This window comes from Dermacentor silvarum, chromosome 3 (genome assembly GCF_013339745.2).
Source record: "Dermacentor silvarum isolate Dsil-2018 chromosome 3, BIME_Dsil_1.4, whole genome shotgun sequence".
Taxonomy (NCBI): Eukaryota; Metazoa; Arthropoda; class Arachnida; order Ixodida; family Ixodidae; genus Dermacentor; species Dermacentor silvarum.
The window spans coordinates 75,252,917-75,266,889 of NC_051156.1; the positions used below are offsets into that span (position 1 = coordinate 75,252,917).

At 47.4% G+C, this 13,973-nt stretch overlaps 1 protein-coding gene across 5 annotated transcripts in view; it reads right to left on the minus strand.

Annotated features, from left to right (window-relative positions):
* Positions 1-4,408: 4,408 nt before the first annotated feature.
* Positions 4,409-13,973, minus strand: part of LOC119445512 (uncharacterized) — a 64,921-nt gene continuing 55,356 nt past the window's right edge. For all 5 annotated transcript variants that reach the window (XM_049663352.1, XM_049663353.1, XM_049663354.1 and 2 more), the window contains one exon: positions 4,409-6,450. In XM_049663352.1, the coding sequence (XP_049519309.1) occupies positions 5,288-5,872 (585 nt within the window). In that variant the 5' untranslated portion in view covers positions 5,873-6,450 and the 3' untranslated portion in view covers positions 4,409-5,287. The remainder of the gene's footprint in view (positions 6,451-13,973) is intronic.

Sequence of the window (13,973 nt, forward strand, 5' to 3'; positions counted from 1 at the left end):
GATGCGCAAGATGAAAATGGACAGCTCACGGAGAATGAACTGTTCGCCATTAGCTCGCTCCAAGCAGTCAACATTCCCTCGAAGCTCTGGTGCCGCTTTAACTGTGGCAGTGACTCAACCGTAGTTTTTGCGACAATGTTGGTACAATAGCAAGAAAGGCTTGAGATTTTGCATGAGAAAGTTGTGTAACTTCAGTAGACATGAAGGCGAAGTGTCTGCCCAAGTGTACTTTAGAGGTGTGCTGTGCCAAGACACAGTTGTACGCTCCCTTGCCGCTGCGAACCATTTGCTACAAGAATATGACAGCAGCATGATCTGCCAAGGAAAAATGCCGGAAAGTGACTTTCATGACCTGTCGCATATTTAGACCCCGAGGTTGCAGTCTGCTGCTGTGGTATTTGAGGGCTCTGCCTTCAGCACTAAGTGCCAGGGAAATGTTTCTTCCCAAGGTCATTTATCTCCAAACATTTATTGCTTCGCCACATTGGTGTGCCACAATTTCACATATTATTCTCACGTGTGTACTGCCTTTTTTTCTATTTACAAGTGCTGTTTGTGCGGAATGCAAGGCAACACGAAAGCTGCTTCTGACGAGAAAGTCGCGTGCTTTACGTATGGGCGTACAGCTGTCTAAGAGTCAAGCCCTAGCTCAACGATTCAAGCTAGTAAAACAAAAGGTAGTGCATCTCAGCAACTGCACCACAAGCTTGAAAAGCAAACTTTCTGGTATGGTGGCCAAGAATGCAAGTATTTGCAAAGGTGAGTTTGTAGCAAAAATAGCAGGCCTTCCACGCAAACAGCGTGAGGCAGTTCATCACATGTTAAGAGCATCTCCACGCCAAAGCACTTGTTATCCAACACTTGTTATAAGAAGTTTGTGGGGTATCTCTGGTATCTGTCCGACACCATGCATAATTGACACGACCCACAATATGGCGTGGCTGCCCCAAGGATGCCGTTGCTGCCTTCCAGATTGAGCTCAGTGAATAGACCCCATATCTGTCCTGCAGAACATGGTCAGATTATCTAGCCAAATAATACCTAGATTCCTTAGCTCCAGACAACAAATTCATAGGCTGCCTAAAGGTGAGGCATTCTTATTGAAAGGCTGGAAAATACTGAGCCGAAGTTATGTGCTCTATGCAAACTTCAGACACTTGTCACTGGCCTATGCACAGGAATTGGATCTCCTGCTGAAAACTCATTCAGAAAAGTCACCATATGCATCCTTATTCCTTCCTTTCCTACTGACTTCAAAATGTATCACGCATATTTGAAGAGAATACAGTTATTCAGCCATTTAAAAAAATCAAAAGAAAAGCAGCTCCTCCACAAAATATAGGAGGGGTGAAAGAGTAGGCAGTGTGGAGAGACAGGCCTGTGTGTGCATGTATTGGATAGGGATAGAGGGGGAAAATAGAGGGAGAGTGATATTGTAGTGGGCTGGTTGGGCCAAAAGATGTTTCTGAAAGATATTGCAATATCTTTTAACCAGAAGATTCTGCTTTTCGTAGACCAGTGTTTGGACCATCCAAAGAAAGCAACCTTCAACATCATCGGTGCCTCCACAATGAACTGCCTCATAAGGAGTGGCTCGACCCCAGTATACGAACTTTCTTTCCCTACTTGGCACAAAAGTCATTGCTGAAGTGTGCTTACATGTTTTGCATAGTGCTTGCAAAGTTAATTGATTTATTGTTCTCTTGTAGGACACAGCTTGCAATATTGCATCATAACGAAAATGTAAAGTGAGAGCAAGTTGCAGACATCGAGTGGAAACTTCGGTTCGCCTGAAAGCATCTGACGGCAAAAAAACATTGAGTTTATTCGAGTAAACATATTTATTTGGTTGGCCTTTGTTTAAAGACTAATTTTAGAATTATTTGCTTGTGCCATATATTGCGTCACATTCACGGTTTGTGTTCCGCTGTTCTTTTACCTGCAGAATTTCTTACATTGTTTGCATTCTGTGCGAAGATTATATTACCCTTAAAAATACAATTTGCTTTCTTGTGTGGAACTGCATCCCTTGGTCATTGTGTGGGTTCTCATGGTAGCAGTCCCATGTACCAAATGCCAGCTAATAATGTTACATCACAATGAAATGAACTTTCATGTTTTGTAATATAATCCCTTCACATAGGCGCAAAGTAATACCCATCAAGTCAATGTATCTTCCATTTTCTTCTAGGGTCTTTGCTATTGCAGGTTCAGCTTGCATAAACCTCAGAAGTTTTAAAGGAGAGAGTAAGAGCTGCCCTCAACATTTGTTGTGTGGAAGCCCATGAACTACAGATGAGGCCCTGGAGGAAGCCAGCCTATATTGGGCATATGTGGTCTCATCTCAACATCCATGAGCTTCAGCAACCTCTACTGGGTGACAGGGTATGGTCCAGATCACCTGGACTGAGAATGAGCCAATGCCGTTATGCTGCAAGTGGCAAAATGAACTTGTGAAATGAACACAGCACTCAAAATGTTTTGCAATAAATTTGTGAGAAAAGCAACCGCGAGTGCTGACGAAGCAGCAGAAAGCGAAGGCGCAGACAGGTCTCGAACCGGGAGTGACTGCTGAAAACACCATACCCCACAATCCTTTGCTGGAATCTGGTTCTTGCTGTCCATTTACTAACTTCTGAGCAAATCGCTTACTCCCTCTGCGGCAGTCAATACTCACTGCAACTCAAGTGAACAAGGAAATGCCTCGTCTCGATTGGTAAACATTGACAGGAATTGCACTTCCCTTTTTGCAGTGTGTGAAACAGAAGTGGAAGCCACGACACTGCATTCATCACCACAAAACGGCTGGATAATTGTTAACTGGAAACCATTCCATGCTCCAGCCACTCCTAATACCATAATTTGCAATGTTTTCTTGACTCCATGCAACAGGAAAATCTCCTGTGAAGCAGCGGAAAAAGATACCTGCATCTACATTTACGTCCAGGATGGTGCGTCCAAAGTGCAGATAAGTTACTGATAAAACATTGTCGCAGCAGATGCCGGACTTGAAGGTCTATTTTCTTTTAGGGACTTATGCGGCCTCGCTGTGAAAACGAGAGAACTTGCACGAAGTCACCAATAGGACTTCTATGTGGAATTGATCTGTCCATTACCACATCGCAAATTGCAGACATAATCAAGGCCAGCCTACATCGCTGCACATGCACTTTGATTGTTCACTTCACAATGCCCACCCCACCAAAGGAAGTAATACCCCTGTCAGACAGCATCCGCAAACTCCTTTTAACTCCGTCGTCTTTATCTTGAGGGAGATGCATGTGATGTCACACGGTCGCCCTTCCACTAAGGGAGTTTAACGGTGCTTTTGGTCAAGGGAGATTGGTGATCTCCCTCAGCAGCTGAAGGGAGTACTCTTGTGCCCATGCTTGTTGTTGTAAAGCTGAGAATTTAATTATGGTTTGCATTAAAAATATTGTCGAGTGTTTCTCAAAACAGTTCTGTTGAGATAAATAAACGTTCAAGTACAATTCAGCAACATTTATGCTTGCTGCTGGACTATACTCTCGACCTGTAGGCTATAGGCCTATTGTCCTGCTAGTGCTAGGCGCGTCTATTCAGCAGATTGTAGCTCTACACGAGACATGGAGTGCGCGACACCGGAACTTTCAGCGAGGCTGCCTGCACCGCCGAGGGCAATGTGGACTGAAGGTGAAACTTGGAAGTTGATTCGCCTCTGGAAGGATAACCTACACCTACTCGGAAGTGAAAAGCACAACACGAAAGTGTATGCAGCAATTGACGCTCTTCGCGAAAGTGGCATTATAAAAACGAAGAAACAAGTGCAAGCAAAACTCGACAACCTGACGCAACGATACAGGTAAGTAGCATCTCGTTATACTGTATATTAAGTTCACGCTACCAGAGAAATTCTAGTGTTTTCGATGTATGTGCGCATATTGTTGCGAAATGTGCGAGCGGCATAGAGCCACTTTTGTAGGCGTCCTGTACATTGCAAGTACCGCCGAAATGGCCGGCATCTTCGACGAGGTTTACAACTGTCGGCGAAGCGTACGAGCGGGGAACGTACTACTATACCCTTGTTAACACAGGAATCAACGGGCAACCGCAAGTAACCGAGTCTCGCATGTGGTTGACGCAGTTTACTGAGTATGCTCTACTCTTACGATGGGCCCGAACAAGTTGCCCGCAGCCTCTCAACCAACAACAAAGAATGTACAAAGAACAAGCTGGGTGTGCCTCGCTTGTGTTTCTGGGGCAAATGCTTATCAAAAATACATCAACATATTCCCGAGCACGTGAAATATGAACGCCGGGCGGTCCGTATGCGACGCCGTGGGTAATAATTAATGTTTATTAGTTATGTCACCCTTTTGAAGATGCTTTCTCTGTTATTGCAGGAAGTAACTGAGTGAGCATGGCACGGGCTTGGCAGCAACAACATGGCCCTTCTTTAGGGAGCTGCACCATTTTTTAGGGTGCTTGCCTTCCAATGACAGGTCACTGATCCAGGAAAGTGCCTGCAGCCCAAGTGAAACAGTTGAAGTGAGATTTCTCATTTGCAGTTGAGCGCAGTATTGTGGAGAAAATATTCTCACAAATATTGTTTACTTTTTCATACTGGCATCAATTGTTACATTCAGAGAAGTAAGCACACCCACTGGTGGTAACACAGTTCGCACTCCAAGCAGTCAGGCATCGTCAATTTTGCTAATGCAGTGTAAGCAGGTGTGCAAAGCCATCTCGCTATTTTAGCATGCTATTATTGAATTCATCACTACTAGCTTTTACTTTGTGTTAATGCAACAATTAGGCAAACCGATTAGGTGCAACAAACCGCAGGTGTGAAAACCTGATTACTATTTCACTGCAAGTGTGAATGTCAAGCTGAATATTCCCATGCTTCTGAGGTCATAAATGAACAATTTCATTTGTGGTATGTTTTTTCAGAAAATTTATTCAATGGAGTTGGGCACACCTGTCAGTGCCAACACATCAATGGTGGAGAGCGGCGATGATGGAGAGGCAGCAGTGGTGCCCACAGATCCACTGTCGCCAAGGCCCAGTCCGAGCAGCACTGCGCCCGTGAGAAGGACGGGAAAGCGCAAGAGAACCTCTGCGAACGAGAATTTTCAAAACGCTCTGCTGAAGCAGAACGAGCGGCTAATTAGAGCTCTTGAAGGAGCTAAAGCTGAAGAGAATGTCCTCCGAGAGAGGCAAATGAACATCCAGGAGAAGCTTGTTGAGCTTAGATGTTTTTCTGAAAAAATAAAATATTTCCTTGTACTGGCTCAACTCTTTGCATCTAGTGGTCTCCATGCAGCTGAAAATAATGCACAAGTGCATCTCGGACATCTCTTTCACATCCAACTTGAGTGCCTGCTGTGTGAAGTGGTTGCTGATATATTGTATTCTGTAACTCCACTTCATTCAGCCACTGCTGAGATACGGAATCATTGAAATGTTCGCATATGTTAGTTAACACACAGCATGCTTTTATGACAATAGGCACATTACTGATGTCGCACTCCATTCGCTTCATCACAAATCTGAAGCGTGCCTTGAGCCTTCCAAAAGCGTTCTCCACAATTCTTCGTGTTTTGGAGAGTTCATAGTTGAAGTTGCCCTCTTCTGGGGTGTGGTTCAAGCCGGGGAACGGTTTCATGAGGTTCGGTGTAAGAGGGAAAGCTTGGTCACACAAAACCAATGGGGGCACAAGAGAAGTGCCAACACAAATGGTTGGGCTCTGAAATGTTGGTTCCTGAATCGCTCTTGCCAAGATGGAGTTGTGAAACACGTGTGCGTCGTGGCACCTGCCTGGGGAGCCAACGTTAGTGTAGCGGAACCGGTACTTGTGGTCCACCAGAGCCAGCAGGATCACACTGTACATGCAAGTAAATACACGTCATGGCCAAGACCAAGTCTGCAACGCAAACTTCACTGCATCGAGGTATGAAGCTTACGAGAGTGGTATCTATAATTCTCGTACTTGCGCAACATAACAGTAAAAAGCATGTGTGCTGCAGTCATGATATGAGGATAAAGCGTTTCTAAATTAGTTGCTCGAATGCGACATCATGAATTTATAGATAAGTGTTTGGGGGGATAATTTGAGTGCATATTAACAAACTAGAACAAGACTGGTGAGATTTTTATGCCAATTTTTGTCCAGTATGCGACTCGATTTACAGTTGTACTAATTAGTTTTTGCTTCTGCGCATTCGGATACCGCTCATTGTAGTTCGTTCACTTACCAGCCTTTGTAATTGTAGTAATCGATGGCGTTTTCCTTTGGTGGCGAGACAGGAAAATGACAGCCATCCAGTGCTGCCCAACTGCCTTTGGGAAGCCAGTGACCGCACAAAACCCGCACATGGTCAGCCATTTCGTTTGCTGCGATCATCTTGACCCACTGCTTTTCAAGGGCACCAACAACGGTCTGGCAAAACTCTCTGTAAATAGTGTTCACTGTCGACCGCCCCAAGTCAAACAAATTGGCCACTGTTCTATCCTTGGCAGAGGAACATAGCTTATACAAAGCAACAGCGACCCGCTTCTCTAGTGACACTGTTTCTCTCATATTTGTTGTTTGGCACTGCATCACGGGCCTGCAGATGTCTACCAAGTATTTGAATGTCGTTTTCGACACCCTAAATGACTGCCGGAAGTTCTGCCTGCCTAGGTTCGGCAGCGTCTCCTCGAACCAACGAGCGCACCATGGGTAAGCCCAAACTTGCCTTGTCGCACGTCTCCCAGACAACACACCAACATTCAGTATGAGGCTGTTAAGAACGAGATGACGCTTGATGGTGAGCACTTTTGCCCTGGCAGCTTCGAGCTCTATATCCATGGAAGCGATCGTCACCACGGCGAGTGCGATCTCACACCTTTTCTTTACGTCCTCTGCTTCGTCACTCATGACTGACACGGCACAGTGCACAAAAGCTCACGAGATCACAGTGCACGAAATGTTGAGTATTGTTCGGGTAAAACAACGCAGAGCCGTGCAGAGCCTACTCGCCACGCCGCAAAGATGGTGGTGGTCCTGCCCTTTGCATAGGATCGCCGTAATTGGCCCTGTCCAAACTGGCGTGAGCCGCTTAAAAAAAGAAAAAAAAAGAAAGAAAAACCACGGAAACATTTTTTCGTGAACTTCAGAAACAAAAAGAAATGTTCGCACAGTCATTGGCACAGTGCATGCTGCCACCAAAACTCGAGGCGTTTCTTGGTCACCTCCGCAGCCCCGATCTCCTCCGTCTTGAAACCAAGTGCGGTAGGCAGCGCCTGTGTGTGGGTTGGTGGAAAGGCATCAACTGCACTCCAGGACCACGTGACGCTGTGTCTCGACCGACTTTCCACAGAGGGCGCACGTTGTGGAAACCCCTTCTGTGAAGCGTGCTCTCCAAATGCGTGTGCGTAGACATCTGTTCTCGCCTCCGCCAGCAATGCGCTTCCCTTCGAGTTGTCGTAGCAGCACTCGGTATGGATTTTGAGCTTCTCACTCCAATACAACTCGAGGGACGACTTTTCTTCTGCAGCTTTCCGCCATGCAGCTGCCTCTCTCTGTCGCACCTGAAGCCGTGTTCCCCTGCCCATTGGGTCCCTGGCTTCTGCGCCGCCTCCTCCAGACAGATCGTCAGTAACCCAAAACACCGATGCAGTGCAGCCATTCTTCTCGTCCATTTTGTCGACTTGTAAAAAATGGTGCGAGCCATCACCTGTCGTGCAATATTCTCCCCCAGAAGCCTCAGTAGCCTATTCTCGTATGTCGCCTTTGCCACCGCCTCTCTTGCGGTGAAGAAGGACCATCCCATCTCCCCCTGTATCGCCTCCACGGGTGTGAGCCTGTGCACTCCCAGCGCCAGCCTGCCTATCTGGCAGTAGTGTCCAGGCAGCTGAGGCGCCAGGCAGAGATCGAGGACATGGAGGCCTACATCTCAGGCGAAACGGAGGGCGACTTCCGACAGACGTCCACACAGCTGCGGTCTGTGTGGACCACGATGGAAGAATACTTAGATGAAAGGACGGCGCACTCTCTGCACTCTGACGCGATGAACGAACAGCGTTCTAGTAACTTGGCGCGACGAGAGAGGGCGTGCGAGATTGTGGACCGACCACGGGACCGACCTTCGCCGCCTGTTCACCGCGCGCGCGTTTTAGCTGCTGACTCTTTCGCGGATAAGTGCGTTAATATTTGCTTTGTTTGTGTGTATTATGGTCAGCCCAAAGCTTTATGCCGTTGCACGATGGTGAAGTGCTTTGTGCCTCTCTGCAACAGCGGCTACAAGTCGTGTGACACGAAGTATTCCCTTTTCAAACCTCCGAATAATGAAGCGGGACTGGAAGCGTGGAGGCGGGCGATACCGCGCAAAGACAGAGTGCTCCAGAAGAATGACCGTGTGTGTGAGCGACATTTTGCACCACATTTCATTCTCAGGACTTGGAGTGCTGAAGTTGACGGCCGGGTGCTCATGTCGGGTACGAGAAGGGCGGGTCTCGCGAAAGGTGCGGTGCCGACTATTTTCGAAGGGGCGCCAAAATACTTGTCGAAGAAAGTAAAGAGCCCTCGGAAGCCGGTACGGCGACAGTCTCGTGCTGTTGCTCCCCGCTGTACTGTTTCGAAGTCTAGGAGCTCCTGCGAAGGTGAATCGGTGCGTTCTGGCGGTGCTGACGGAGCACCAACGACTGATCGCGCTGCAACAAGCGTTGTCGACGGTTGCGGCTGTGAAGCGGAGAATACGGTCGCAGACCCAAGCAAGACCCCGTTCGAGATTTTATTCAACTCTGCTCCTAGCATGTGCCTTCCTGGACCATCGTGGGCAGCTCACCGAATCGAACGAGGGAATCAAGGACGTTCTATTCAATGACGCTTGCATTCGGCACAGTGGTGCGTCCAGTGCCGTGTTTACGAAGAAGACACTGCACGTAAAACGCGACATGTCTGTTCAAGCATATGTTTTGGGTAAGCCAGTTGAATGCAGCACTGTTGGGATCAATTCATTTGCCAGTTCAGTTTCCGAAGTAGATGCAATGTTAACTGCTGTTGATAACGTGAGTGTTTGTTGTGGAGGGCCTAGTTTGGACAGTTTTCCTACCGTGCTTCCGGAGTGTGCCTCTGTCGATTGCCAAGGAAAATGGAGGCACAATAAGTGCCCATTAGTGACAACTGGAGGTGGTATATGCAGGCCATGCAGTGGTCTCTCAGACACTCTTAGGATACATGCTGAGCGACAAGCTATGAGGATTAAACAGAAGCGCCCTTTGAAACGCATACGATTGCCACCACTCCGCAGAATTACATTGCCTGCGCAGCATGAAAGACTCGATGCCTTGCACTTTTCCAGAGCTGCGCTGCAACGCTCGCGAGCGAGGCTTTTGAAGCGCAACAAGCTTTTGACGAAACAGCTTGAGGAGAGCAAGAAGGAAATGATGAAAATACAAGATGAAGATGTCGCAGAGAAGTTGCAAGCTCTTGATATGCCACCAGCTCAGCTACTTCTTCTAAAGGAATGTATTTCTGCTGCCAAGTGCACGGCAAAAACAAACAGAAGATACACAGACGATTGGCTTCTACTGTGCCTTCTAAATATACGAAGCCCTGCTACATATTCCTTCTTGCGAGGCAATAACATATTACCCCTTCCTTGTGTATCCACAATTAGGAAGTACATTAGTATGGTTGGCCTCAAATGTGGATTTGATGAGGATTTTTTTAAAGCTTTTAAGGTGAAAGTCTCCAAGAAAACGTCTTTCCAAAAGAGGGGAATGCTCATTTTTGACGAGATACATGTCAGAAAGGAGATGACTGTCTGCTCTCAAACGATGACCTATGCTGGCCTTGTTGATAACGGAGAGCAGGGTGTTCAAAGCAATGAGCTTGCTGATCATGGTCTCGTATTTGCCTTTTCTCCTTTTGGTGAGAGCTACTTGCAGCCAGTAGCTGTTTTTGCTTCGAAAGGACCAACAAAAAGCACTCTTGCACAGCTACTCCTCCAGTGCATTGTGCACTTAGAGCATGCTGGCATTTTTGTTGATGGAATAGTGTGCGACAGTGCTTCAACCAACCGGGCTATGTGGAAACAGCTCGGGATCAGTGGTGCATTGGGGAATGTTGTTAATGCATTTGAGCATCCACTTGACGTGTCTAGAAAAGTGTATGTCCTGTCAGATGTTCCTCATCTGTTTAAGTGCATTCGGAATCGCCTTTACGAGAAAAAAACTTTGAAAAGACAAGGCCGATTTATAAAGTGGTCGTGCTACGACGCCTTGTATGTGGCAGACACGAAACATGCTGCCGACCTCAGAGTATGCCCAAAGTTGACGTACAACCATGTTAACCCGTCAAATATGTTGAAAATGAGAGTGAAGCTTGCCACCCAACTTTTCAGCAATTCTGTCGCAAAAGGAATACAGTTTTATGCACGCAGAGGTGAAACTCGGCTTTGTAATGCAGAGGCAACGGTCGAGTTTACCCTTTTTCTTAATAACCTATTTGATGCCCTCAACCGCCGCTTCCCACGAGAAGGTCTCACTCTTGGATGCAAGGACTTCTTAGTCATTGAGAGTGCCTCCAAGTGGCTCGAAGAGTGGGAACAAGAAGTTGTTAATGGGGACATTCCGAAGGACTTTTTTCTGACCCCGTCAACTGCAGAGGGACTGCGAGTTACATTGAAATCCGTTCTAGAGCTGTCCCGTTACCTGTTGACGGAATGCAATTTCAAGTATGCCCTCACCTCTAAAATGAACCAAGACCCCTTAGAATGCTTTTTTGGTATAATAAGGCAGGCAGGAGGCCAGAACGAGCATCCTACATTTCCAACGTTCTTGCAGCTCTATTGGATGCTGTCTCTGTATTCTTTGCTGAGGCCCCCACAGTTTGGTAACTGTACAGCCGCTGAAAGCAGCCAGTCTGCTTTTGTGACTTTGGCCGACATTAGAGGCATATACAAGAGTTCAGCTGCAGAACGGCCAAAAAAGTTGGAAGAGCTGAGAAATAAGCTGGATGGCCTGATCAGCCAAGGAAACTGGGAGTGTGAAGATGTGTTCGATCACGATTATTCTGATGCAGCTGTGGTCGACTGCATTATCTATTATGTCACCGGATTTGTGACGAGGAAGCTGGCCAATAAGACATCGTGTGTCGTTTGTAAGGAAGCACTCAAAGGACACCGAGGCTTCTCAAAAGCAGCTGAAGCGGAACTTGTGAACTGCAAGACCAGAGGAAGACTGACGCATCCCAATGCACACCTTTTCCAGCTTTTTAGAAACAATGAGGAAGAGTTTGCAAAATATGCAGACCAGAGGGATGTGTATGATAAGACGACAGATGCTGTACTGGCACATTTTGAGTTTACTTTCCCCTGCAATTTCCACAAGGAAGATATATTGGCCAAGTTGCTTCATTACTACGTTTGTTTGCGCATGCGCCAATACTGCAAGCAGTTAAGGGCCAAGAACGAGAAGAAAAGCCAGGATTTGCGAAAACTGTCAAAGCTTGTTTGATTTCGTACCTCTGGAAGTAATTGTGAACAATTTTAGCATTGTATTTTTCTTGTATTTACATTGTATTTCTCTGGAAACTTGTGTGAACGACTGCTTTGTAATTCATTGAGTCAAATGAATCGCTTTCTATTGAATGTTTTGAGCGTTTTGATGGACAATGCACGGTCAAATAAATAATTGCAGCCTTGTACTTATCTTCAGACGCGGAAAACAAGTTCTAGTGAAGATGTTTTGCCCAAGACTGTGCATATCTTCTTGGTGGTTATGCAAAACAGCTGGCGCATCATTTTCTTTATCATTCGACATGTGGTCACTAAACTGCTTGCCGCCATACTCGCAAGGAAGTTCATTAGGTGGACATAGTGAAGGTAAGGGCGGTGGAAACACCTTGTTAAAATGGGCGGAGCCTCGGTGATGCTTTCGATTGTTTTCATTAGGACGGACACGAAAATTACAAAGCATTTTCGGGGATTCGTCGCCACACCACGTTTAACGTAAATTAAACGGAAGCGCTTACTGTAGCTACGAACTATCGCGCTCAGAATTTTGAAGGTCGCAAGCGCTCAGTAATCCAGTTGCCTGAAATGTGTCAGGTTATGAGGAGTCTGCCGTGCTCTGGCTACCTCTAGCCACGCAACTAGACGCGGTGTGACAGCAACGCAGCAAAAGATATTGGAAAATATCAGCACAAGAGCCAGTGCGGAAACTCGTTCGCCCGCCCTCCGCGCTCAGGCGCGACCACGGCGCGACACCGGAGCAGCCGCAGCGCTGAGGGCCACAGTTCGGCGCGCCACCAGCGGCGCGTTTTGAAAGCAGAGCGTTGCTGTGGCAGGGCTGGCGGCGTCGTTCGCTCACCTAAGTATTCTTCCATCGTGGTGTGGACGAAGGCTAGGAAAGCCTCCCGTAGCCTCTCCATCGCCTGGGAGCTGTTGGAACAAGGGGCCCACATCACATGCGGAGAGGTCTCTGTCAGAGCGGAACCGCCACAAACTCATCAGGACCATTCGGGCAATATTCTCCAAAGAACAGGACAGCACTCTGCAGGATAAGCCGAGCCAGGGCAAGACAATGGCGTGCGCAACAGCAGACCCAGCTGACGCCCACTTCATGAGGTCCGGCCGCTACACTCGATTCATGGACTGGCGCTTCATCTATTGAGCCCGGCTCAACCTCCACCCCTTCAGGGGGACACGCCGTCTTAAAGACCAAAAAATCTCTAAAAAAATGGGTTTCTTGAAAGTGGTATTTTCATAATATACAAATACTGCCGCACGTTCTGACCAAGTTTGCCGTGTCATGGATCAATATTTTAGCTGCAATATCAATTTATGTAACCACTGCGAGCTATATTTTGACAGAAAGAAGCATAAAAAAGGGGGCTTTTTTCATGCCACGCCGCTGCTGAACGACATATGCTGTCCCAGCCATCTTGGTCGCGTTGAAAAGAACTACTTCTCTTTTTCAATTTCCCGCCCCATTTTCGTTCGTCCCCCTATTCGCTATTTTTTTAGAAATACTGCGCCGAAAAGAAGTCCCAGTTCAGTGCACGTGAGTAAATAAAGTCCTGCGATTGGCTTAGGCGGCTGGCGTTGTCTGCTCCAGCAAGCGGTCACACTTGAAAAGCGAACCGTGACGCCATTTTGAATGCCACTAGCGTGTCGTGATGTCAGAAGTTTGCTACGCGAAACAAGTTGGGCAAGAAAAGACAGTGAGTGTGCTGCAACTTTGAAAAGTGCTCCGATCCTGCCGAAAAACACAGCGACAACCACCCGCCGCTGGTTTCAAGCAACGGCTGCGACGCAGAATGCAATGGGCCTGGCGAGAGCAAGCTAAGACGCAGAATGCAATGGGCCTGGCGAGAGCAAGCTAAGCCTAACGACATCACCGGCCGATAGTTATCGCAGGAGCAGTGTTCTATGGGTGCAGCCAGCGGAATTGCTCCAACGGCAGAAGCAAGCACGGGAAAACCTCCAGCAACTGGCGGGAACTTCGGCAACGAAGCGGAAATTGGACATGTGTACGAGCGTCAACAATGGTGCGGACGGGCCAGCGGAGATGGAGTCACGCTTTGGTTATCAGTGTGGAAGCGATAAGCGCTTTGCTCTTGCATCTAAAGTGCAGTCTTTGTGGCGGCTCCGTGACTTATGACACAGAGGAGCGAGAATACGGCTTTGTTGTCAAGCTTCTAGCGATTTGTGAAAACTGCGGCGATGTTTCCGAGTGGAGCTCGCCGCGCGTGAAAAACAGCAAAACGGTCAGCTCCTTCGTAGTGAACATTCTTGGCGCTCGGGCGATGGTTAGCACTGGAAATCAACAAACAGCGATGAACGACGTTTTTGCTGCAATGAATATCTTGCACTGTGGCCTTCATAACAAAACGTGGCAAGGCTGTCTCAAGCAGAAGCTGGCGCCATCGTCTGCTGCCCAAAAGCTGATGGGCGCATGTGCGCTATCAGTAAAGTCATTGTATAATGACTTGAAACTTGTGG